The sequence below is a fragment of the Pogona vitticeps genome, chromosome 5 (genome assembly GCF_051106095.1).
Source record: "Pogona vitticeps strain Pit_001003342236 chromosome 5, PviZW2.1, whole genome shotgun sequence".
In the NCBI taxonomy this organism is placed as follows: Eukaryota; Metazoa; Chordata; class Lepidosauria; order Squamata; family Agamidae; genus Pogona; species Pogona vitticeps.
Window position 1 is genome coordinate 173,371,810 of NC_135787.1, and position 25,380 is coordinate 173,397,189.

Below are 25,380 nucleotides of genomic sequence, written 5' to 3' on the forward strand. Positions count from 1 at the left end.
AAAACACTTTCAGAAAGCTGCTTGCATTATTTTAATTTTAGTTTATTTGATTGTTATCCTGTCTTTCTCCAAGAAAGGGGACCCAACAAGCTTAAAATGTTCTGCTGCCCCTTGACTAGCCCTGATAGATTGTTGGAGAGTCACCATTGAACTTTCGCAGCTGAGAGAAGATTTTTGAACTGGGACCTCCTGGTTCAATATGCCAAACTATTTTACATTCTTCTGTGGCTGGATAAGTGTAAGAAAATAAGTGAGAAGAAAACGAATAAATACTGTATGTTGCTCGTGAGAGAGGTAGTATAATTGCCAGTATAATGAGGACTTTTTGAAAAGTGAGCTGGCAGCATGATGTGTGCATGCTTTCCTCTTTTCTCCTTTGTTTTCTGCATATTCGCTGCAGGAATGTGTTTAATTTTCTTTTGTTTTATCTTATTGACAGTCAGACTTGCAATAGAGGCAGAATAAATAGTTCTGCCCGTCTACTAAATCTCCTTTCCAATTTTCTTTATTTTTTTGACAATTAATAGATGAGCAGAGTTTCTAAGATTTTTTCCCTATGCCGATGGGAACCTTTCAGCTCTGCATGTCCATTAAGAGCAGTCGAATGATTTGAATGTGTAAAAACTCTACAATGAATAGTCTGGGACATATGATCAGGAATAACAAATTACCTACTTTACCATCATCCATCATCTCCCTCCCCCCAAATGGATGTATTTATCCAACTGCCGTGAGAAATTCATGTGCTGTAGAGTTGAACTATTAATGTTAAATAGATATGAGGTTCTAGCCCTTTAATAGCTTAAAAGCAAGGTAGCTTGCTGATGTGTTTTAGCATGAAATACGAAAGAGTTCAGGGAAAATGCACTTTATATAATATGATGATTAAGAGTGAGTTGAGTCTAGGGAACCAGCTTGCTAAGAATCTTATATCAGTGATTATTATATACCTGGCAGAATGCCTCTTCCCGATTAGATCTGCCCGTCTTATACAAACTTCCCAGGCCAGGTGGTTGAGAGCACTGACCCCAAGAGAAGCCCTGAAAGCGAGGAATAGAAACCTGGACTTTTCAGCGGTCATCCCCCCCCCCCCCACTTTGGAACAGGCTCCTGCCCGAAATTCGCCTGGCCCCTTCACTGGCAACTTTTAAACAATCATTAAAAACATGGCCTTTTTGACAGGCCTTTCTGGACCTTTGACATCTTCATACAGTGATGCTTTTAACATTTGACACTTATATTATCTATCCTGCTGCCTTGCTTTTTAAATTCTAGATATTATTAGTTAAATTCTGTTGATATGTTTATTTTTAATTTTGATTTATATTATGTTTTGTTTCAACTGTTCCTAATGATGTTTAATCATGTAAACTGCCCAGAGTGGCCTTGGTAGCCAGATGGGTGGTATAAAAATCAATCAATCAATCAATCCATCCATCCGTCCGTCCGTCCGTCCGTCCGTCCGTCAATTAGTCAGTCAGTCAATCAATCAATCAACTTGACTGACTGACTGACTGACTGTACAATTTTGGTTTCAGTGCTGTTTTGCAAACTAATGGTAGTGGCCAACCTTAATAAGAATTGCTTTACAGTGGACCCTAAACTTACGGAATTAATCCGAATCAGAATGGTGGCTGCAGGTCGAAAAGTCTGTAGGCTGAGGCTCCATTGAAAACCGATTAATCCGTAACCGGCTGTTTTTGTTCCATTTTGTTTTGTTTTTTCCCAGTCTGTAGGTCGATTCTCCGGCTGCAAGTCAAACCTAAATTTTGCAGCCAGAGAGGTCTGTAACTCGAAAAGTTTGTAAGTGGAGCCATCTGTAAGTCGAGGGTCCACTGTATATAATCGCATCACACTCTTCAACACAAAAATTCTCAAAGTAGTTTCCAATATAAAATGCAAGGCAACAACAAGAAGCACTAAAAGTAAAACTAACAAAATGAATTCATATTAAGCTCCAAAGGAACAAGTTTAAAAAATGATGAATTTTAGTCTGGAACATCTGGGAAGTGCCAGATTGGGAAAGACTAATTTGCAGGCTGGCTGGATAGCTCAGTGGTCTAAGTATCTGTCTGCAGAGCTAGAGGTTGGGCGTTTGATTCCCCAATGTGCAGAAGAGCCAGCCAGTGTAGTTATGGCCAAACTGCACAGTCCAAGGCACCCCCAGAAGAAAGGAATGGTAAAACATTCCTCTGTATTCCATACCTAGGAAACTCTGGAAAAAATTTAGCATAAGTTAGAATTTACTTGACAACACGCAATTATTATTAATTTAGAACGTGGATAACTAACTGGCCTGATTACAATTGATGCACTAGCCTTGGCTTGCAAATAGATTCCATGTGCCCAATAGAGATTTATCTTGAGCAATCTAAAACACCACTTCGGATGGACAAACCAAAAGAATTGAAGAGTGGTGAACTGAACTCCTGAAGTGAACTGTGTTTTTGCCTCAGAAATAAAATCAAGACAATTCAGCCCTCCCTTATTCTGTGAAGATTCCTTTCCACCCCTTCAACATCCTCCAATTAGAATGTGCACAGCATTAGACAGCGGTGCCAAATAGAAATGGGTGTCAGAAGCATCCATCTCTTGTAGCGCCTCCAGCCAGGCTTATTGCATCCCCAAAATAATTCAGATGCTATTTGTTCTAGGACAGGTAGTTCAAAGAGGAAGATCCTGAGGATATGGTAGCAGGTAGTGCACACAAGGTAGTGCACTCCTGGCGTGATCTGTTCCATGGGGTCACGAAGAGTTGGACACAACTAAATGACTAAACAACAACAACACCAAGTGCACACAAAAGTGTTAAAGAACATTGAGGAGTAGACCATCAGTATGCAGGCATATCTACAATATATTTTGCCTACAGAGAGAATGCCTGGCATCCACATTTCCTTGAAGGTGGGAGTCCTTGGCATCTCCTTTTAAAAGGATCAGATAACAGATCGTGTAAATTCTAGAGAACTACCTGTCATGTTAGACAATATTGGGTTGACCATGGTCTCAACCTGCTGTAAAGCAACTTAAAGACTAGCAACTTTTATTTGGCATAAGTGTTCATGGACTGCACCCCACTTTATCTGATGGAGGAGCTTATACTAAATCAAACCTGTTTCTCTTTAACATGCCACAAGACTCATTGTTTTTGCTGTAAGTGGTCAACGTGCTCCCTCCCAATCCCAAACCCACCATCCTGGTAATGCAGAAGGCAATTGCCTATCTTGAATCATAAGTGAAGGTATCAAACCTTTTCCTTCAAGAATGTCCCACACATCCTCAAATGGAGACTTTTTTATTTCTTCAGCAGTATAGAATGTGGGGGATGGAAAAGTAGATGAATCTAATCCCTTCCACAACTCTCCGACCATTTAGGTTAGACCAGGCAAAGTTGAGGGAGGGCATGTTTTTTTGTGTTTGTTGGAAGAGAATTTTTTTCCTGCATAACAAAGCTCTATTACATGCCAGGTAAATAATTCAAATGGTGCCGCAGGAAACCCAACACCCCAAGGTCATACTGGAGATGGTAGATGCAATGCAGTGTAAAGGATAGTCTGCAACCGGTAAAAGGGACCCATTCTGAAAGCATCAAAGAGTGGATACAGTTGAAAGCATTCACATGATACCCTGCCCACCCCCTTTTTTCATCACTATGTTGAATAAGTGGCTATTATATTTCATGTGTCCAATAGCCATCTGTCATAACAAGAGCATGGTCCCCAAGGCTAACAAGCAGAAAAGCACAATCTTTTTAATGCTCTCAGCTCTAAAGCATCTCTCAACTCATTGGCATTCTTGTCCACAAAATTGAAGAAGACTAATAAGTTCCTAGCAATTTTCTCTCTTGATCTCCTTTTCATTCAGACATACAGAAGGTTCAGCTGGGATGGACTGCTCAATTTCTCCCAAAGCTTAATTCTTCAGTGTTGATGAATTCCTGTTTTACATTCTTGCCCATTATCAAAAGTAAATCAATGCCCGTGGAAAAATTACTGTGAAAAGCCATGAAATGTTTATCAGGCCTTGTAGACAGTAACCTAATCTTTTTACAATTTCTTAAAAATTATAAAAGCATAGAAGCAGTGCTTTTGCACATACCTGGCAGGTACTGCATGAATAAAAACAGGTTTGTCTGTCTTTTTGTATTAAATTATAACTCCTAGTATCCTGCAACTAATATGAGGAAAGGGAAAAATGGGATATAGGGCATCTAATCATTCTTTGAGTGACTGAATGTAAACTTGGTTAAGAGTCAAGAGTTCAAGTGACTTATGCAAGTGATGTAACTAGCCCAGCATGTTGAAACATCAGATGAGAAATCATTATGGATAATGATGTTTCTAGCAGAACATGTAACAGCACCGCTCAAACTAGTTTTAGTGCATTAAACCTAATCCAGGCCAAAGGGGAAATTCTGTCCTCCCAGACAGATTTCTTTTTCTTTAAAAATGATAAGAAAAAGAAATGTATATTTCTTTGTGCATGTCACATATGTACATATTATCAAAAGAGGACTGGAGAATCGGACAGGCTGGCTAAAATTAAATAGCAAACATGACTTCTTAAAGCAAGATGTTTGTATTTTTAAAAATATGTTGTATTTTTAAACATGTGGTCTCAATTCATTCCTTATGCAGCTATAAAATGAATACTGAGCATATGTGGTTATGATCTGGAGCTGCACACTTGGTTTTAGTGCTTCTTTTAGATCAGTGTTCCCTTTTAACTGCTTCTCCTGTATCATTTGCATGGCAATTTCTGGAAATGGGGGACTGGATTCATTCCATGTTTGTCACTGAAAGAAAGGGTCCATTGGTACCCACAGAAACTCTTCAACAGATAATGGAGGGGAGACATATGCATTGTCATTAGAGGAGGAGATTCTTTAAGTGCTGGTTACGGATGATTGTTACAGCAAACTCTTTTCTCACACTGCATACTTTGCAAATCAGGTTCTTTTGTTTCAAATTATTTTTCTGTCCATTCTTGCCCACAACTCTGACTTTTCAGACATAGAACTCTGCCTGAATTACATCTCTGAAACATTAATGTGATTTCATCTCTAACAACAGATTATCTGTATGTACAATTTGACCGCCTTCGCGAATACATATAATTTGACCCTCCAACTGAAACAATGGCAAGGACAAAGAGTTAAATCTCCTTCAAAAGCAATTAGGACTCACTCCTGTCTGCCAGCTGTCTATTTAAAAAAATAATATGTGCACCAGAGTTAGAGATGTGACTGACATCAATTACATTTGTGCAAAAATTGGTAAAGAAAGATTTGGGGGGAAATGGACATGCTCTGGAAGCAATTTCTGAATTATTAGGAATTAGAATGCTTTTGGGTTGTTTGCTGAGGAAATGAGCTAAGGGGTTTTGAATCAGAAATACCTGTGGGTGCTGTTCACAGAAAACATAACAGTGACCTAGCTATTCTTCAGTCAGCAGTTAGGAAAATGGTGCAACCAGCAGTTATGTTACAGGCTGTTATATCAATGCAGATAACTTTTATATAGGGGTAGGGTTGCCAACGTCAGGCAAAAGGAGGACATGTCCTCCTTTTTAGCCTAATGTCCTCCGTTGGGCAGACAAAGATAAAAACCCTTAAAATATCAGGCTTTTGTATATTTTATGTTATAATTTTGGATGGAAGGGGGAGAGGTGGAAAGACCACCTTCGCCGGTGCTGGAGCAGGAGGCGGTGCCAAAGGAAGGCCAGGTGAGTGCCACTGCTGCCTGACGGGCTCCTCCAGAATACCTGCAGCCACTCTCCTCCACCCTTGTCAGCCCCATCGAGGTCAGTATGGTGAGCCCTTAGAAGCCTTCGCTGCCCATGCCCTGGGGAGCGCTCGAGCACCCCGGCGTTTTCCCGGGCCAGCCTTTCCTCTCGGCTGCTTCGCCAGATGGCTCCATCCCGAGCTTCGTCCGCCTTCCGCGGCACGGTTGGGAGAGCCGGCCCCACCTGGAGCCTTCACCTCCCTGCATGGAGGAATCGGGTCCAGTCCTCTTGTCACCCCGAGTTGTGGCGGTGGTGGCAGCCCAGCACTGGGAGGCTGAGCCTGGCCGGGGCGGTCCGACCGCTTGTCCCGGCCTCACCCTCTGGGCAACTGTCCCAGATTCCCCCAGCCTGCAGGGTCTGGACTGGCTAGGGGGCTCCTGCTCTAGCCGTTGTGGTGAAAGAGCTACGGTACAAGGAAGCAGCCTCTTCGCTCTTCAGCCCAGGCTCAGATCCCTGCTTGGCTGTGAAAATTCCCTGGAGCATGGCAGGGGTAAAAACAATGTTTGAAATCTCACATAACATGAACAACCCTATTAGGGTCACCATAAATTAGATGTGACTCGGTGGTGTATAACAGTATTCCAGAAAAGTTACAAATACAGTAAAGTTTTCTTCTTTGTAAATTCGTTTTTAGTTATTGTTGTACCCCTGTTGTGAGCCGCCTAGAGTGGTCTATTGACTAGGTAGGCGGGATATTAAATAAATAAATAAATAAATAAATAAATAAATAAATAAATAAATAAATAAATAAATAAATAAATAAATAAATAAATAAATAAATAAATAAATAAATAAATAAATAAATAAGGGATTGAACTGGTTTATTGCCGGAAAGAGAGTCTTTGGATCAACTAATTTGCTGCACTATGTTCAGTAGGACATTTAAGTAACCACCATACCGGTCTCTAAATGGGGTTTGGCCAGGTCAGTACTTCAATAGGAAATCACCAGGGAATATAAGGCATCTCCAGGAAGAATTAGGAAAGAATTCTGCTTGAAACCTTGCCAGTTTCAGAAGACAGGACTGGGCTAGATGTATCGGTGGTCTGATTCTGCATATGACAGTTTCATGTTTTCTTACTTTCAAGCACATGAGCCTAGAATTGTGCGCTGAAAAACTCATTGAGAGCCCACAGGTTTGGGATTAAGATACTTTGTCTTACCTGTTTCTAAAACTTGAGGCATAGTAGCAAGCTTGGCTAATCAGTAGCAGAAAATAATTGACTTGAACATTTTGAAGATCAGTCAAAGTTAAAGCCTGTTGTTTCCTTTGACTGTCACCATGGTTTAGAATCTGTGTCAGTGAAAACGTTCCCTGTGGATATCTAGGTTATGAGGACATGGGGAAATTCTGCATAAATTATAGGCCAGTATGTTAATCAGAAGAGAGTTTACTACTCTGCTTTATTTACAGACAGTACCTTGGTCTTTATCATATCTGCCTAATGTTCACTTTTTCGATGTGGGAGAAAGTGTCACGTGTTGTGAATAAAAATAATCTTGCATGTATTTCTTCAGCTTTCCAATGTCTGTTTTTGGCCTACGGCTTTGGTCCTTATTGAAGGTAAACAACCAACCATTTGTAATTTTAGACAATTGAACTATTGTATTAAGGGAAGTAGACTGTCTTAATCAGCAAGACAATTAAATATTGGTGTCCTTCTGGAATTATGTTTATGACCCCAGTTGAAGTTCTGTATGCCTTTTGCATACTATGGTCTTGTTTCATGACATCATATATAGCTAAATGCCAAAAAATGTCATTGCTCCTAGTAACTTGAAGCATGATATGCAATTATTTATGGCAGTCGAGCTTGTAGATCATAGTTGCCTTTTATTTTCCTTTTTTAATCAGTTGCCCTTTCTTGAATTTCCTCTGGACTAAAGCAAGCTTTGTGTTAATACAAAGCATTCTTACATGTATATCTTCTAGCTGTTCTAATATTTTGTTTTTTAAATAAGTGATTGCTGACTAGTATTCACATTTCATCTGTGACAAAGTCTGTTAAGGAGATCTAAAACACAGAAGGAGAAGAAGAAGAAGAAGAAGAAGAAGAAGAAGAAGAAGAAGAAGAAGAAGAAGAAGAAGAAGAAGAAGAAGAAGAAGAAGAAGAAGAAGAAGAAGAAGAAGAAGAAGAAAAAATAATCATGTATGCATTACAAGGCGTTTCTTCACAGGCACACTGTATTAGTTAGAAGGAATTGTTGTTGTTGTTGAGAATGGATCCAAAGTTCCATTGAGATTGTTTAATTAATTCCCAGTAGACTTCTATACTTCTGGTGGCGCTGCGGGTTAAACTGCAGAAGCCTCTGTGCTGAAGGCCAGGAGACCAGCAGTCGTAAGATTGAATCCATGCAACAGAGTGAGCTCCCGTCGCTTGTCCCAGCACCTGACAACCTAGCAGTTCGAAAGCATGTAAATGCAAGTAGATAAATAGGTATCACCATGGTGGGAAGGTAAGAGCATTTCATGTCTAGTTGCGATGGCCACGTGACCACAGAAACTGTCTACGGACAAATGCTGACTTTATGGCTTGGAAACGGGGATGAGCACCGAGCCCTGGAGTCGGACATGACTGGACTAAATGTCCAGGGGAACCTTTACCTTTTACCTAGACTTCTAGAGGGTTAGCAATTATAGCAATTACAGTTAAAAGGGTCAATTTTGTTGTTGTTTTACTACTGTTCCCCGAATTCTTGAGAAATTCACCAGGCAGAATTCTGGGACACACCTCTGTGCACCTACTTTTTGCTCACGTGGAGCGGCGGCCACCTCTGAGGCTGCACGGTCCTCTCTGTCCTTTGTTTCCTGTTTTTAATGTGGATGGGAAAATAGAGGCTATTGGTGGTACTTTCTGGGAGTTACATTCTGCCTACTAGGCTCTGTAGGAGGCCTTCCAAAGAACTATAACTCCTAGGAAGCACTGTGACAGCTCTCCCCCCCCTATTTTTTTGAACAATAACAACAGGAAATGAAGGCTGGAGAAGGCCATGCAGCCTTGCAGCTAGGGCGAGTTCGAAGTGAATGAAATGTAAGTGTCTGTAGGTATGTGTTTGTGGGTTGAAAGTCCCAGAAATTTGCAGTGGGAATTCTTGGAGAATTCTGGCAGCTGGAGTCCAAGAAAATGAAGAGCACACCTGTAATATTGATCAGTTGCTACAAAAACAATAAAGATTCTTATAGTTAGCATCTAATGCCTGAGAGGTTTTATTTGGCATATTATTGTTTCTGTCTCATGAAGTGGACTGCAGCTTACAAACACTTTTGTAGAATTAAAAAAAATATTAGTCTTTAAGGTGCTACAAGGCAGTTATTTTAACTGGAGAAGGATTTGATCGAATCTTTTGTTTTAAAATTGTTTTACAATTTTACCTCCTCTAATTGTGCCTTTCACTGAATCATTGTTCCAAATGTTCCTCCTTTAGGGAACAATCTCCACAAGTACTTGCTTATATAGTGACTTTCCCCAATGACTGGGTGAGCATATGGATATAAATAGACAGGTCATGTATTGGCCTTCCAGTGGAGTTTGATCCACAAAAGTTTACACTGAAATAAGTTGGTTATGTCTTTTAGGTATTGCAGTATTTTGTGGGGTTTAATTTTTGGTTTTCTTTTTGCTTTCTTTTCCCGATCTCCTCATTAAAATGTGCGTGCTAAGCTCTCAAAAACATCAGAGTACCCTAGGACAGAGTTTGGAAATGTCTACTTTAGATTTTCCTTGTTGTCATGATTTATGTATGTTGTGTGAAAATAAATTGGCTAGACAGAGTAACTGTGCATCAGTACAAGATCTCTGAATTGGAATAGTAATGTGTCAACAGTCCGAGTTGTCCATCTATGTGCTGTGCATGCTTTAGGTCTCATGGAGACCAAGTCCAAACTGTCAAAACAATGTTTTCTGGGGATGTTAGCCCCAAGTAATATACCGAGAAGAAGAAGAAGCTGAAATTCATAATGAAAACAGGAAATGACCAATGGTTCTCTAGTTGCTCAACCTAAGTGTGATCAAGGAAACTTTTATACAGGTGGAAAACTGTCACATGTTGTTCCCTGACACTTGACAGACACTTGACAGTTGACAGAGTCTCAAAGTTTTATATTATACATTTTCTTCCCTCAGCCAGCCTTCTGTTCAGGCCACTTGTTGAAGAAGGAGCAATGCTAAATTGAGTGCAAAGGAGAATAGCAGAGGAGGGCTTTATGTCCTCACAAAGCTATTGCTACCCTTAAATATTTTGATTATGTGCATGCCACTACCAGAAGAAAAACAAACCATTAACTGCTTGCAAGATAATTATAAATAAAAGATTAATTGGAGTTTTTATTCAGACGTAGCTCAGGTAACTAATTATATGATTGGTGAAAGAGCATTTTTTGCGAGGAGTTGAAAATTTCTGTAAAGATTTACCAAAATTTAGAGCAAAGAGAGAAAAGCATCTTAAATTTTAGTGTAATTGTATTCAGTTTGTCTTCTAGAAGGAATGATGGATGGTCTTCTGCTTGCCCTCCATTGATTTGGGCTGCTAGTTTAATTGCCTTCTTATCTATACTTGATCCTCATTTCCAGGAAAAATCCTTCCAGGTGGCAAGAGAGATCACATGAAGGCTTCTCTACAAGCACAAGTGACACGTGTTACTTGCTGCTAGATATTGATGACTACAAGTTTGGGAATCATAATACTCTGTCTTGTCTTTTACTTCTTAGCATCTCCTCTCCCTCACTCAAGGAAAATTCCTATTAAGGAAGGGAGAGTATATGGATGATGTGGTTTCATGTACAAGTTGGACCAATTATGGGCCAGTCTTTTTAAATAAAATTGCTCACGTATTCTGGGGTGTATTTTCAGTTCACTCAGGTTCCCTAGGTCTAGCCAACATTATGTATAAACTGATGGTGGACAAAAAACACAATCTGGAAGATTCTGGAAGTGTTGTGGATGACACGGGGAGTGGCTGTCCCAGCAAACAAGTGCATTGTCTCAAAGCAGAAGTTTCAAATACCACTAATTTAGAGGGGTTCATCTCACGTTTTGCCTCATTTAATGTGTTGTTCTGCAGACTCAGTCTAACAAATGTTGGTTTAGTGCAGTGGTTCCCAATATTGGGTAATCCAGATGTTCTTGGACTGCAGTTTCCAGAAACTGCAGTCCAATCAATTGTTTATTTACGGTCAAAGACCAGCAATATATTACAATTAAAATATAATTTCCATAACCTCTAAAAAACAGGTGAAGCCTTCACCACCAACTGTGCTGGCCGGGGTTTCTGGAAGTTGGTGTTGAAGAGCACCTGGATTATCCAAGATTGGGAAGCACTGGTTTAGCGAATCATTACAGGATTTTGACATTTCAGTGTGTTCATCCTCGTTTTATTTAACACCAGTATTAATTTACTTTCCCCTTTTTAAATTTCAGATGACCCACATTCGGAGCAGCAGAACATTTCCTTCTTTTTGCCAAGTCAAAGCACTGTGGGCAACATGACACAAAAAGCCTTAACAAAAAGCACAACAAATCTCAAGGCAAATACTGCATTTCCTGATGAGTTGTTGCCATCCGTTACCTCTCTTTCTGAGGTGACCTCATTGGATCAACAAGGAACAAGTAGAATTTCAGTTGGACAAAACATACCAATATTGGATATTTCAGTAACAAATAATGAGGTTGTGTTAATGGATGACAGATTTATGAGCTTATTTCCAAATGAACAACAGACTCCATCATTAAAATCTTTTACTGAGGACTATAATTCGGGATCCTATCCAGTGAAGCCAACAAGAGTCCCATTACAAAATTTGTTAGTAACCCCTTCATTGTCTGTCCTGGACTACGCAGAAGCACTGCAAACAACATTCCAAAGGGCTGCCTATGTCCCCCATGTCCTTTCCCCATATCTGAAGCCTTTTGATTTGACAGATATAACTTTGACTCCAAGCAAAGACTTAGAGATGTCCACAATTTATTTAAATTCCATGGAATTGGAGGGGGTGAATGCAACAGTTGGAAAAGAATGGGAAAGCTCCTCATTTAATGTATTCCCCTCAACATCTTCACTTTTTGATACTACTGTGGAAGGGTCGCCTCTGTTTATGAGACAGCTAAGTGAGGATACCCGTATCATGCCAGATATTATGACAGGAAGTACTAACACATACACTGAAGCCTATTATAGTATTAATAGTAGTGCAAAAGGAGCTCTTGATGTAAGCTTATCTGTTCTGAGCATTTTAAAAGAAGCACCTATTTCATTAGCTAACACAGGGAGTGTTATGTTTTCAACACACTTTTTTGTTTCCTCCCCTGTTCTTCCAGCTGTAGTTCAGACTGTTTCTGATAGTCTCTTCAGTGAGGAATTGTTTACATATAAGTTTCCCCATAAAGTCTCCAAAGGTACAGCCCTGATTTTACCTGGCAATTCAGAAATACCAACTCAAGTTGAGTTCTTCAGTGACTCCACAAGTTCAGTGCCTTTCACTAGACCATATGCTCCATGTTCATCCTGTGATGTTACTTCAGTTCCTTCAGAGCCATTTTTTTCATTGCAGCCATCAGACAATGATGTGGGCTCAGGTGATTATATTGAGACATTGTCTTTTATGGCCACTGAAATGAAAGATATTACACCACTTACATCAGTAGTTAGTGACTTGTATGACATGCAGGAGTCTTCTCCCGAAATCTTTGATACTACTTTCCCTTCAAGACCTGTGGTTTCTTTTTCTTCGATGTTTACAGAAGTCTCGAACTCAAATGCAGTGGAAATTAGCCTTAAAAACGTATTCACACCAATTTCCCCTTTCCCTTATTACGACCAGTCTTCTGATATTTTACTGGAAAGCACTTCTGTCATTCTTCACAGCTCTGTAACTGAAATTACTAAGTTAATGCCTAGCATTATGGAAGAACTACCCTCTGTTGTTGCAACGGTCCCCCTTGAATCTGCCTTCATCGAAACTGTGAGCACGCTATCCATGACAATCAAGAATTCAACTCTGTTGGAAACACCTGCATTGATGCCATCAGAAACTATGCGTGTCATTGGCATAACAGTTGAGGGGTTTCCCACAGATGACTCTGCTGTAAATAGATCAGACATTCCATCCAGCCTTTCATTAACGCCTTTCTCCTCTGAGCCAAATGTCTCATCGTATTTGTCACCTTCTGGAGCCACATCTTCCTTAGTAATGCCAAGTGATTTATCAACATTGTTACCTCACATTTCACCCACATTCCTTCCATCATCTGTGCTGTTCGATAATTCTAGTTGGGGTTCATCTCAGCTCCCAGCTGTTGACATCACAAGCTCAGAGGCTTCCCGGCTGCCTTCATGGCAACCTTCATTGCTTTATTCAAACTCATCTTCTTTTCTATTCCTTCAAAGTTCTACAACAGTGCCATTATCAACTTTCAATATGAACTCCTCTGTGTTTCTGGAACCAACATCAATTTCAGTTATGGAATCTGAATTTTACTTTACCTCAGCTATCACAGGAGCTACCTCTCAGTTTGAGTCATCATCCCTAGCCATTGAGGCAACTGTTCCTATGCAGGTGCTGCCCACCTCTGTTTCAGAGCCTATTTTCACCAGCAATATTTTGGGTGACGAACCAAATGTGACCTTATGGTTCTCCTCATTGCAGATGACTCCTGTCCTGACATCTGCATCCCTCTTTCCTTCTGCTGTTTCTGTCACTCCTGTTGTTGAGGTCACCGGTGCTACTGCTAATCTTAGTATGGTTTCCTTTTTTACTGAGGCAGCTCCTACCACAAATTTTTTAACAACTACTCTTTATATGCCACCATTGGCCACAGAAATAAGCAGCATTAGAGTCTCCTCTACAGAATCAGCAAGTATAGGGTCGTCAGCTGTATCTACAGTGATGCCTTCATCTGTGAATACTTCAACTGATTCTAGCATTCCAACTGGACCTAGTGGAACAGAGTTCTCCAGCGTAACAACGTCTACTGCTACCACTACTAGTAGCAAAATAGGCCTTCCTGAAACAACCAGCAGTACACAAAGTTCTTCTACATCCGTTTCAACTTCAGTTTTTCTCCCTACACCAGAAGTCACAATGGCAACTGTTCCAGTGACTACAACTAGACAATCCTACGTTTGTGATATCACAGTCCCTGATAAATACTTAGTAATAGCTGGTAAGAATTTTTTTAAAATATTTTTTATTAAAAGTTTTTTTTTTAAAAAAATCTGATTTGATAAAATTGTGCTAAAGAAATATATAGTTGTGTCCTAGGTTGTGAGTCACAGCTGTTATGTGTATTGCATATACTAGTTCTCTCTCCCAAGCACTGTGCTCATTAGTATTTTTATTTGTTTAGAATATTTGACATCTATCCCTTCAGCTGTATTCTCTAAAGTAATTTTGTCCCTTCTGAACCCTGGTTCCCCCATAGCCCAAAATAGTTGCGTAATCCATTACTAAAATGGCTTACCTACAGAGGGCCAGACTTCCTGTTCTACAAATTTATTAAGGTGTTTAAAATTAATATGTGATTAGCTCATCAGAATATTTTTTAGAGATCTGCTGTTGGGGTAGGCAATGATCAAAGTCACAGTAAACTGGATTCCCTAAAGAGAAAATATTTGTGATATGAATAACAATTGAAGCAACGAAACATAGGAAATTCGAAGAAATTGCATGCACATCTGCCATACAAACTTTGTGATTATTACAATTAACATGGCCAGCATTTTGTGAAGGTACATGTAAAGGTCCTGTTAAGTATTCCAATGACACTTGTTTCTCACTGTCCTTGTTCTTGAATATGTTTCTGTCATGGCCAGGTGTTGGACACAGGTGAACTGACTAACACTGAGTTCTGGTCAGTGGTTGGCTACAGGACTAAGTGATAAGAAATAGGTTCCTTTGTCCTTGTGAAGCTCAACATCCTTCACCTTCTTAGTTTACAACCTAATACTGATCATTGATCTGTTCCTACACTTGTGGTTTTATACAGTACTGCAATAGTGATCAAAGAACTGTTGCTTTTAAATCAATCTTTCTTACAAAGTGAGATTTTGCGGCTGCCCATGATTTTTTCACAGTCTTAAAATTGCCCTCCTGAAAAGTTTTAGAGGGGTGGAAGGGTTTCTCTATTTAAAGCATGCTCAAAGGCTGTAGCTGGTGTAGAACATGAGTGCTATTTTTCCTAAGAATACCAGAAGATGTTAAACTATCAAGTCAAGTGGAATTCTGGCAGTATTTCGAAATATGTCTCCTTCTGTCTACAGATACTGTATTGCTGATCTATAAAATTGGCCTGCTTATGCCTAGAGGAGTGTTAAATTTGCGTTTCTGTCCGAGGGCATAAACTCTCTCAGAGATTTGAACTGATAACTCGAATGCATCCATTTAGTTCAGTTAAACAGTGGGCTGCAGGGTGCTGCTTCCTAGCCGGTTACAGTAGCAATGGGTTAAATGAACCGATAGTCTCAACATGCACCAGCTTTATATGTTCACTCTCCCCCATTTGCAGACATGTAATTATGAGCCCATCAAATGTTAATGCACCCTACCATTAATCCACCTAAAAGCATGTACATGTCTTCTTCCTGCATTTCACAGACCTCTTCCGAAATTAGATGAGTAATTCTAATTAGAAGGCAAAGCACAGTTTCACCAATTCATTAATCATGGTTTAGCGTGAGACTGAGCATAAGAACCCAATCCCCCCTTTACATGTTGGACTTGACTACAAAATGCACATACTTCTAGTCAAACCTAGAAGAGGGGTATGTGGGTGGATTATTTTTGTTTGTTTTAGTTTCAGCTTTGAAATATTTGGAATAAGGGAATGTGTAAAGACAAGGTATTTCTTTCAAATGTTTTAAAGTGACACTGACCATATTTTGCATGCACACACTTTTCTGATATGAAAACAGATGCATACATTTTGGTATTCATGCATCTGTGCCCAGCTGCTGTAGAGGGAAAACTGGCTTTTGGTTACTTGCGCTTTCTCTCAACATTCTCAACTCCAGTTTCATTTTCTGTACTTAGATTGGTGTGCACATGATTTAAACTAATGCATGTTATTGGATTCAAATTTCTAGTTCTAGCCCAGAAATCTGTAATAGAAAACATCACGGAATCCATCAAAAACATCTTGAGAACTGAGTTTAGAAGACTAGTAGAATTGGAGGTAAGTAATATGTAATACAAGTGTGGAGTTTGATGGTTATTTTTTCATTATGCACCTCAGAGGCATTTTCAGAGGGAAAATGTTAGAGAGAGAAAGAGTGAAAGAGGGTTTTGTGTGGATCCAGTTTGCATTTACCTAGCCTTTCTAGCCTTGTTTCCTGTTCTGCCATATTTTTCTATGTTCCCAGTGTAACATTACTGTTTATGTTGGTATAAAAGCCGTGTCCTTGGTTGCTGTAGGTTTTTCAGGCTGTTTGGCTGTGTTCTGGTTTTTCTTACTAACGTTTTGCCAGTCTCTGTGGTTGGCATCTTCAGAGGACAGGAGTTAGAACTATGTCTGTGTTCTGGTGTAGTGTGTGGGGTTGGGTGATTATGGTGATCAGGGTGTTTTTTTGCTATGGGTGTACTGTTGTGATAAGGAGGTAAATGATCTGTCACTGTGATTGATAGGTGTTGTTAGCTAGTCTTTTGTGTGCAGTGATCATGGGTCCTTGTGGCTGGGTAGAGTTCGTTGACCTTTTTGCAGGCTGTATTTTTCAGTGCTGGGAGCTAGGCTTTGTTGAGTTTTAGACTTTCTTCTTTTTTGTTGAAGCTTTGCTGATGTTTGTGGATTCCAATGGCATCCCTGTGTAGTCTAACATAATGATTGCTGGTGCTGTTCAGTACTTCTGTGTTTTGAAATAGGATTTCATGCATAGCTTGTTTCAGGGCATATTCAGCTACTGCCGATTTTTCCAGTTCCACTCTTCAGTGTTCACCATAATTACCCAATCTCCTGAAAAGGACAAAAAGCTGATCTCACAGCTAAAATACAGAGTTCTAATTTCTGTCCTCTGAAGATGCCAGCTACAGAGACTGGTGAAACGCTAGGAAGAAAAACCTTCAGAACACAGCCAAACAGCCCAAAAAACATACAACAACCATCGGATCCCAGCCGTGAAAGCCTTCAAGAATAGCCTTGTCCTTGTTTGCTGATTCAGGAAATTCTGGGTTAAATACATCTGTCTCAGAGTCAACAATTTAATTTGCATAATGGAGGAAAGATCATTTGTGCAGCATTCCTCTGTATGCTGTAACTCTTGGCCACTTCAGCAGAGTGTTGCTTTCATGTCAAAGGTTATCCTGTACTGAATCACTTTGATTTATATTAAGAAAAAATCTAGATAGTTATTTACTAAATTTTGTAGTTTAAAAAATATGAACCACTGTCAGATGCAAATGCACTTAAATATCTTGCTAATGTCTGTAACTGGACATATTTTGTTTAAACCCTTACTTGACTGATTCTTCTGGATACTTTCTTCTTCATTTATATTACAAGTGTCTTTCCTGATTGAACTGAGGTTCAGGCAGCTACAGTTTCCTTTTTCTATCAGTAATTCACATAACCTTCCAGGTTTGGCTTTTTTCTTGGGCAATCTTTTTTTTAATGCAAAGAAGACAATTTTCTGCACAGTTATTCATGCATACGTTGTGACTGAACTTTGCGATTCTGTACTTTTCATCTTGGATGGAGAGCAGCCTTTTTCTTTTTTTCCTTTTTTGCTAGTGCAACAGTTTATATCTGGAGTGTTCTCTCACCTCCTTCAAGAAAGAGTCCCATGACTCATAGTGGAATTCTGCCAAGGTTGCTATGTTGTGAAATTAACCATTGTGCAGCTTAATCACCTTTGCTAATGAATTGTTGTCGGGTATCTTGGAAATGTATTCCCTGCTGTGAAACTTCTCCTGAAAACAAACTTGGCTAACGATTAAACTATGTGCATAAACTGGCTTATATACAATGCGTCTTGAGGGTAAATGTTGTGCAAGCTAGTTTTCTTCCATTTTATCTTGGGTTGCTGCTCACAGCTTTGAAATGTTTATGATGTGTTGTCTCTCCCATTTGCTCTGGATCCCACTTCTGTGCCTGTGGTATACTGCTGTTGGATACTGACACTGAATCTCTATTCTCATTGATTTTGGCAGTCTCAACTTCACATAACATGTCAGTGAGAAATTTTTAGGTCTCATGAAATGTCCTCACCTACAGATAAGAGACACTGTTTTTTCTTGTCAGGACCTCTGTAATTTGTGCAGGGACAAACACATGTCCTTACCCTTTGAGAACTAACATACATGCATAACAAACAGAATGACTGGCTGATTGCTGAAAAAAGATGCAACCAGTGGATCTTCAAAAATCCTTGCAACTCGTTTTGTGCAATTTGCTTTAAAGTATTATGTGTACAATTTTGCTGAACTGGCATGAGAAAATAGTTTCCATTCCCATTTTTACCCTTGTCAAGAGCAATGCAAAATACCAGAGAATAAGACAAATAAGGATTTGCATCCCTACTGTTGTTATAATGCAGTACAGTCCTGGAAGATATCACTTACTCTTACAGATGCATTGCAATGGCACTATATGAGGAAATGCTATATCAGTTTTCAATGGGTGAACTCATGTAATAGCCTTCTAATTGTCAGATGGATTCAATGTGAGTCTGGAGACTGAACATGCTGTGAAAATAAAATGTTGGCAATAGAAAATTGCCAACTAGGAAGCCTTTATACCTTAAGTTTGCACTCTTTTTTGTCTGTTTTTTGTTCTCATTCCTTCAAGCATGCACACATAGATGTGCATGGTAGGGTGGTGAAGCAGTGCCACACATAGGTCACCATTCCCATTGTATGAACGTATAAGCAGTGGGGAGAGCAGAAGAATTTGTACTGGCAATGATTCAAAAGCACATTGTTCAACAGTGACTACCTGATTCATTTCTGGCCCTTGACTTCATCATCACATGCATTGATTTCATCTTCACCTGCCCTAAATCAGAATAAAAACTGGGGTAGAGTTAACACTCGGCATACAAATCATCAGTTAAAGTGGTGGGTTACATATCAAAGATCCCATTATGTACTAAGGTCTGTTCACACAGACTAGCGATATGGTTAGTTATTATTATTTATTTGCAACAGTGATATAAACTGGAATGAAAGGAAAATATATGCCAGTGTTTGGAATGGTAACATTTTAAAGGAGTCAAGTCAACCTGAGCTGCAAGGCAAAATAGGTTTCTCTTTCTCTCTCTTTTATCATTCAAAGTAAGGAAGAGCAATTTTGATGGATCTTGGGCCAGAGTTTTACTCCACGTACCCCCTCTGAGAAGCATGTCAGGTCTGGAAATGACCAGAACCAACACCAAACAGGAAACTACCAGATCTTTACTTTCAGATTGGAGATGAGGGATGTCTGGGATGCATAAGGCTGAGAAACTTTATTGGGGGGGGGGAGAAGTACCAACTTCTTTTATTTATGGGTAATGTGGGGGACAGAAAGGGCTCAGAAATAGGTTAGGAGGCTGCAGAGTGTCTACTGATCACATTTTGCCTGCTGCTTTTAAAAAAATCTTCACAGAATTAAATATTTTGTTTGTGTGACCAGTGGGCTGTGCACAACATTTGTGTTGCTCCATAAAAGCTGTATTCCTCTATGCTCTTATGGGTCTTATACATTTAACCCTCATCAAGATTGTTTACAGAATGGTTTTCTTTGAAAACATTGTGTAGTGTTCCTTCTGAGATGTGTGGTTTAAATTCCTATTTTTCTTTTGTATAGGTTTATGGACTTTCTCCCAAGTTCTCTTTTCTGGTTACCTCGGGTCCTTTTGTTTACACAGCAATTGCTGTCATCAATGCTCTTGTGAATAGCAGTCTCCTTCATGGCCAGATGCCTCTTATTTTATCGCTGCAGCCTTCTTTCCCTGCTCCAGATTACAAGTTTCAGGTGCAGACTGGTAAGCTGGATGAGATCATCCTTGTATTTTTACCATATAACGTATGTATGTTCTGTGCTGTCAAGTCAGAATCAACTTATGGCAACCCTAATAGGGCTTTCAAGGTACGTGAGATATTTAAGGAGTGGTTTTATCATTTCCACACCCCCAGGGGGCCTCCATGGCTGAGTGGGGATTTGAACCCAGGCCCTCTGAGTTATTGTTTGTCACTTTATTCATTACACCACACCGGGTATCTCTTACCATATAAAGGAGGAAATAATAACTTGCTATAGTTGACCAAAGAATTGTTGTGGGGCAGATCATTGTGATTATTTGCTGTTACGTCAATTTTGACTTATGACAACCTTTTTCTTAGGTATTTACTCCCTTCTTCTGAGGATGCTCTAGGACTGTGCAGCTTGCCCAAGACTAGACAGGCTGATTCTTCTCACAGGAGCTTGAGAGAAATTGAACTCTCAACCTCTGGCTCCATAGCCAGGTAGAGAACTCATTGAGCTATCCACCCAGCTTAATGATCACATCCCATCAAGTTGATTCCAACTAATGGGGACTTTTGCCAGAGTGTTCTACAGTGGTGCCTCGCTTGAAGAGGATAATCCGTTCCAGCGAAATCGCTGTCGAGCAAAATCCTCATCAAGCGAAATAAAAAAGCCCATTGAAATGCATTGAAAACCGGTTCAATGTGTTCCAATGGGCTAAATACCTCAGCGTCCAGCGAAGATCCTCCATAGGGCGGCCATTTTCGGATGCCTGTAAAGCGAAAAATCCATCCTAAGGCACAGCGGGGAGCCATTTTACACAGCGGGCAGCCATTTTGAAACCTGACAATCAGCTGTTTTGATTGTCGTAATGCGAACAATCGGTTCCCGAAGCAGGGAACCGATCATCGGGAAGCGAAAAACGCCCTTTGAAAAATCGTTTTGCGATCACAAAAACCTCATCGTCAAGTGGATTCGTCATTTAACGAGGTAATCGTTAAGCGAGGCACCACTGTACATGTAATGCAAACAAGTGGTTTGGTAGTCCCTTCTCAGGATGCTGTAGGACTATGAAAATTGCTACATAGGCTGGCTCTTCTCCTGGAAGGCATAGTTCAGAGCTGAATTCCCAACCTCTAGTTCCACATCCAGGTATACTGCTCATTGAGCTGTACAGCCACTGAGGTACAAAGCATGGGTTAAATAAAGTTATTAATTCCAAGTAGAGTGGACCAAGTGGATAAACAAGACATGCTAAATTTGCATGTATGTAAATCATATCCAAGGGATCTACTTAAGTTGGGACTAATATATCCATTAGATATTCATAGTTGCTTTTTTAAATTAGAAATTTAGGACTGTTATGAGATGTGTGTATAAATCTGTATAACTAATGATAATACAGTATTTATGTATTATTATGGAAGTCAGTACTTGATGAAAATAAATACTGTTAGTCGTAGACAGAGGCTTATATCATTTTGACATATAGAATAAATGGTTGACAGTTCTTGACTAGTGCAAAATAATAAGCTAGTGTTGCTAACAAGGCATGAAAGGTATAATATTACTAATGCTTGATACCCAATATTAATTTATTATGCTCTGTGAGCACACAGGTGCATGTTGAGAGTAAATGAAGGCATTTACCTGTATTTATTAAGCTTGCATGCCGTACTGGATTTTGCTAAATAAATGCTTGCTTCTGTTGCACATTCCTGGACTCATGACACCAGCAAACATATCATCACTGATCTTTATAAATATACAGCTTTGAAGAGCAGCATCCAATCTTGTACTCCCTGAAACTGCAGTGCAGACCCGTGTAAACTCTGCTGCACTAAGTCAAGGGTAGGCAACCTGTGGGCTTCCAGATGTCATTGGACTGCAGTTCCCATCATTGCCCAACAACTAAATGTGGCCCACCAGGTGTGTGTGTTGTGGCATTCTTTAACAATGGGTGTCTATGCCCAGATGGATTATTACCATTCCCTTTGGGGCCCACCATAAATGGCTGGTGATTTTTGAATGTAAGCCTGTCCTAATTTATTTGCCTCATTCTGAGGCGTATGCAGAATTGCCAAGGATATGCTCAATTAGCTGACTTAATATTATCCAGGTTGGATTCCAAGGCAGTCACAAGATGCTGTTTGGGCAGGTGTATAACAAAAGATATTCAGGTTTATTAACAAATATATCAGGATGCCAAAGAGAAATGAAGAATAACATTATTTTATAGTCTAGTGTTAGCTGCCTTGAATGCTCTATTATGGAATCCCAGTGTACAGATCTTATAAATCAAAGCAGAAGAACAAGAAATAGTTGGAACTAAAAAAAGAAACACAAACACAGCCTCACACTATTCAGAACATGACATAATAGTTAGTGTACTTTGAAAGTATTTCTCACTAGCCAAGGGTAACGTGCTCCACTGAGCTTGTGCCTGTGCTAAGGGCAGAGGTATCCTGTAATTTTGGAGCTGGAATGACAAATACATGATACTGTACCTGACAGACCCCTGGATCTTGAAGTGAAGATTCCTTGTTCAACCCCCTTAAATCTAATAATTCAGATACTTACCTTCCTGCTTTCAGTGCTTCAGTTTGTGCCTCAAAGCATTGACATTGGATTCTGCAACTTCAGCCAACGTATTGAAAAGGGACTCACCACTGCATTTGGGGAGGCAAGAAAACAGCACTTGGGTATTTCCAACTTTACTGTGCAGGTGAGATAAATACCCTTTAAATGTGTTTCCTTTTTCTTCCCAGTGACTGCTTTACACTGATGACAGTAAGTATAAAAAAGCAGTACTGGTGATCTATTATGAAAAGGTTTCCTACATAATGTTCATATTCTAGCCAGTATTCAAACATTTTAATTTTTTTCCCAAGCTTTTAAAATCCTGTGTTGCTGTCACCACCACTGCCATAGGCAGAGCTTGGAATAGTTACATTTTTTGGCCTGCAGGTCCCAGATCATCCTGCTCACTTACCCTGCAACAACATGGTAGCCATGCTGGTTGGATCGTTCTGGATGTTTTTGTCCAGAAACGTAATATTTTTGTTTATGATAGTAGAAAGTTCCTGGTAGAGCAATGTAGGTTGCAGTAGGTTGGTTGCCACCCTTCTCTTTCCTTCAGCAGGCGGAAACAAATTCCTTGGGAGTCATGGGATGTGCAAGGACCTCTGTTTACCTTCCCTCCCAGCCAGCCAATCAGAGGGAAACATCACTAGCCCAATAGGGAGAGCTTCAGGAATATGTTCTCTATCCTAGCCTACCCCCCCCGCCCGAGACTATATATGGATGTAACCAGAATAGTTCATTGTACCAAAATCAACAAAACCAAAGTGAGACCCTGTTTTTAAATAAACAGTAGCAAAAGTGAACTAAAAAAACCTTTCTGAAAACAAATTGACTTCTATATGATGATTAAGGATGCAGTCAGAGAAACATGTACCTGAGAGTACGCCTCATTGTCTTTCTTCTGAGTAAAGGTGCAAATTGTAAAGTCATTTTCCTTAGAAGGAAATTCCACAAAACCAAAGTTACTGCTGGAAAGGTTTCCTAGCAGCAATGGCGATAATTAATCTTACTATTTAAACAGTGGAGACACCCTTGAAATAGCATTTCAGAACACTCAAAGAAATTTTACGTATGGTAATCTTTTGAAGACTTATGAATGGCAGAATAGTATTATTGTCCCTGTACTTTAGGTAGGAAATTGAAGCTGAGAAGAATGTTAAATCTCAGGTGTTTTGCAGCAACATTGAGACTCAAATCTGAGCTTTTTCATTCACATACCTTTAAGTTTCAGCCAGGTACTACACAGTACTATATTTTGTACACTAAACTTACTTAAGCACCGTAAGACAGATTTAGTTACTGAGGTGGTGCAGTTGCTATATAAAGTCCTAGGTTTTCCTGCATTGAGTAGAAGCTATTTGTGGGGATGACAAGACAATCTTGAATACAGGTCTTCAGTATTCAGGATCATTATATAATAACCCAGTTTCCTTCCTTCCTTCCTTCCTTCCTTCCTTCCTTCCTTCCTTCCTTCCTTCCTTCCTCTTTTTAACACATCTTTGCACAATAATTCATTCAAAAAGACTCTTGTATGGCTTATGAAGATTTTTAAAAAGAGACAATCTATGCTTGCGGATTTATTGTGTGAAAACATGACACAAAAGAAAAAGGGATTTCTTCTTGTTTCTGAATTATGCTCACTAAGTTAAGAGCCTGCTTAATTCATACAGTGAAAGGGTTCCTGGCCCGTGAAAGTTTACTTCACAATGGATTCATTAGTATTTATGATACCTTAGGAATCTTTGATGTTTTTACAGTAATCATTGTCATCATAGGCTGAGCATTGTGGTGGAGGTTTTCTGTCCAGAATTCTCCTTTGTTACACCTGCTTGTGAACAAAAAAGGCACCACATGAAGAGTTAATCAAAGTGTAGCTTGCAGTTCATTAAATTAAATTTTCAAAAGTGAAAATGAGGGGATAAAGCAAATGTAGGCAATAGTTTCTTCATAGGTTTAGTTACAACAGCAGGTGATACATTGAACATGTAATAGACGTGGAATTGAGGACCATGGAATTTGCTATAAGAATTGGGACACCATTTCACCTCGAAGCACTCTGTGATTTTTTTGTTAACTCAGTCTAACTGTATGTGATGTTCATTTTTTCTTTTTTGAAAAATGGATCAGTGAGAAGAGCAATGCTAATAGCTTTTGTTTAATTCTAACATGGTCTTTTCAGATATTGAATATAACCCTGGGTAGGTCTAGAGCGGCATTTCGGCAAGGCCCCGTGCAAATTGTTTTTGGCATACAAGAGAAACATGGATTCTTAAATGGGTCTGAAGTCAGTGAACTACTAAGAAACCTATCTGTTGTGGAGTTCAGTTTCTATTTGGGATTTCCTGTGCAGCAGATTGCAGAACGTGAGTATTCATGTAATATAGGGATGCTTTTTTTCTCTTTTTCTTGATTCTGCGTTTATTTGGCTAATTTTTTAAAAAAATCACTTTTTCATTAAAAGATGGTTTCAGGGGGATTGCCTAGCATTAAACAAACACAATGTAAAATGTCTTAAATGAGTGCAGGCCCTGTGCTGCCCTGTGTCATGATCCTAACAAGAGTGGGACTCTCTAATTGCTGTTATATTTTTTAAAGCAGTGGGACATCTAATTACAAGGGTCTCATCCACTATCATGTCTAATAATAATTAGGCACTGTCAAATCTGTTCTGACCTATAGTGATCTTTTGCAGGGATTTCTAGGTTTAGCATATTCAGAAATGGTTTACCATTGCTTGCTTCTGTGGGTACCCCTCGGACTGTGCAGCTTACCCTAGGTTATGCAGACTAGACATGTAGTGGAGAAATAATCTTCCAACCTCTGTGTCCATAGCCAGATATCTCATTCACTGAGCTATCCATCCAGCTTATTGTCATGCCTAATTTGCTCTTCTGTGAGTATGTAGGACCCCATTTGTAGAAGCAAAATAGAGATAAATTTAAAAAAAGAAATTGAAGAATGCCTAACTTATTTCAGTATAAAAGGTAAAGGTTCCCCTGGACATTTAGTCCAGTCGTATCCAGCTCTAGGGCGCGGTGTTTATCCCTGTCTCCCAAGCCATAGAGCCGGTGTTTGTAGACAGTT

At 39.6% G+C, this 25,380-nt stretch overlaps 1 protein-coding gene across 7 annotated transcripts in view; it reads left to right on the forward strand.

The window, feature by feature from the left end:
• Positions 1–25,380, forward strand: part of KIAA1549 (KIAA1549 ortholog) — a 136,128-nt gene that overhangs the window by 61,356 nt on the left and 49,392 nt on the right. For all 7 annotated transcript variants that reach the window (XM_078376227.1, XM_078376228.1, XM_020800454.3 and 4 more), the window contains exons 2-6: positions 11,203–13,944; positions 15,863–15,951; positions 19,555–19,732; positions 22,308–22,438; positions 24,476–24,659. In XM_078376227.1, the coding sequence (XP_078232353.1) occupies positions 11,203–13,944; positions 15,863–15,951; positions 19,555–19,732; positions 22,308–22,438; positions 24,476–24,659 (3,324 nt within the window). The remainder of the gene's footprint in view (positions 1–11,202; positions 13,945–15,862; positions 15,952–19,554; positions 19,733–22,307; positions 22,439–24,475; positions 24,660–25,380) is intronic.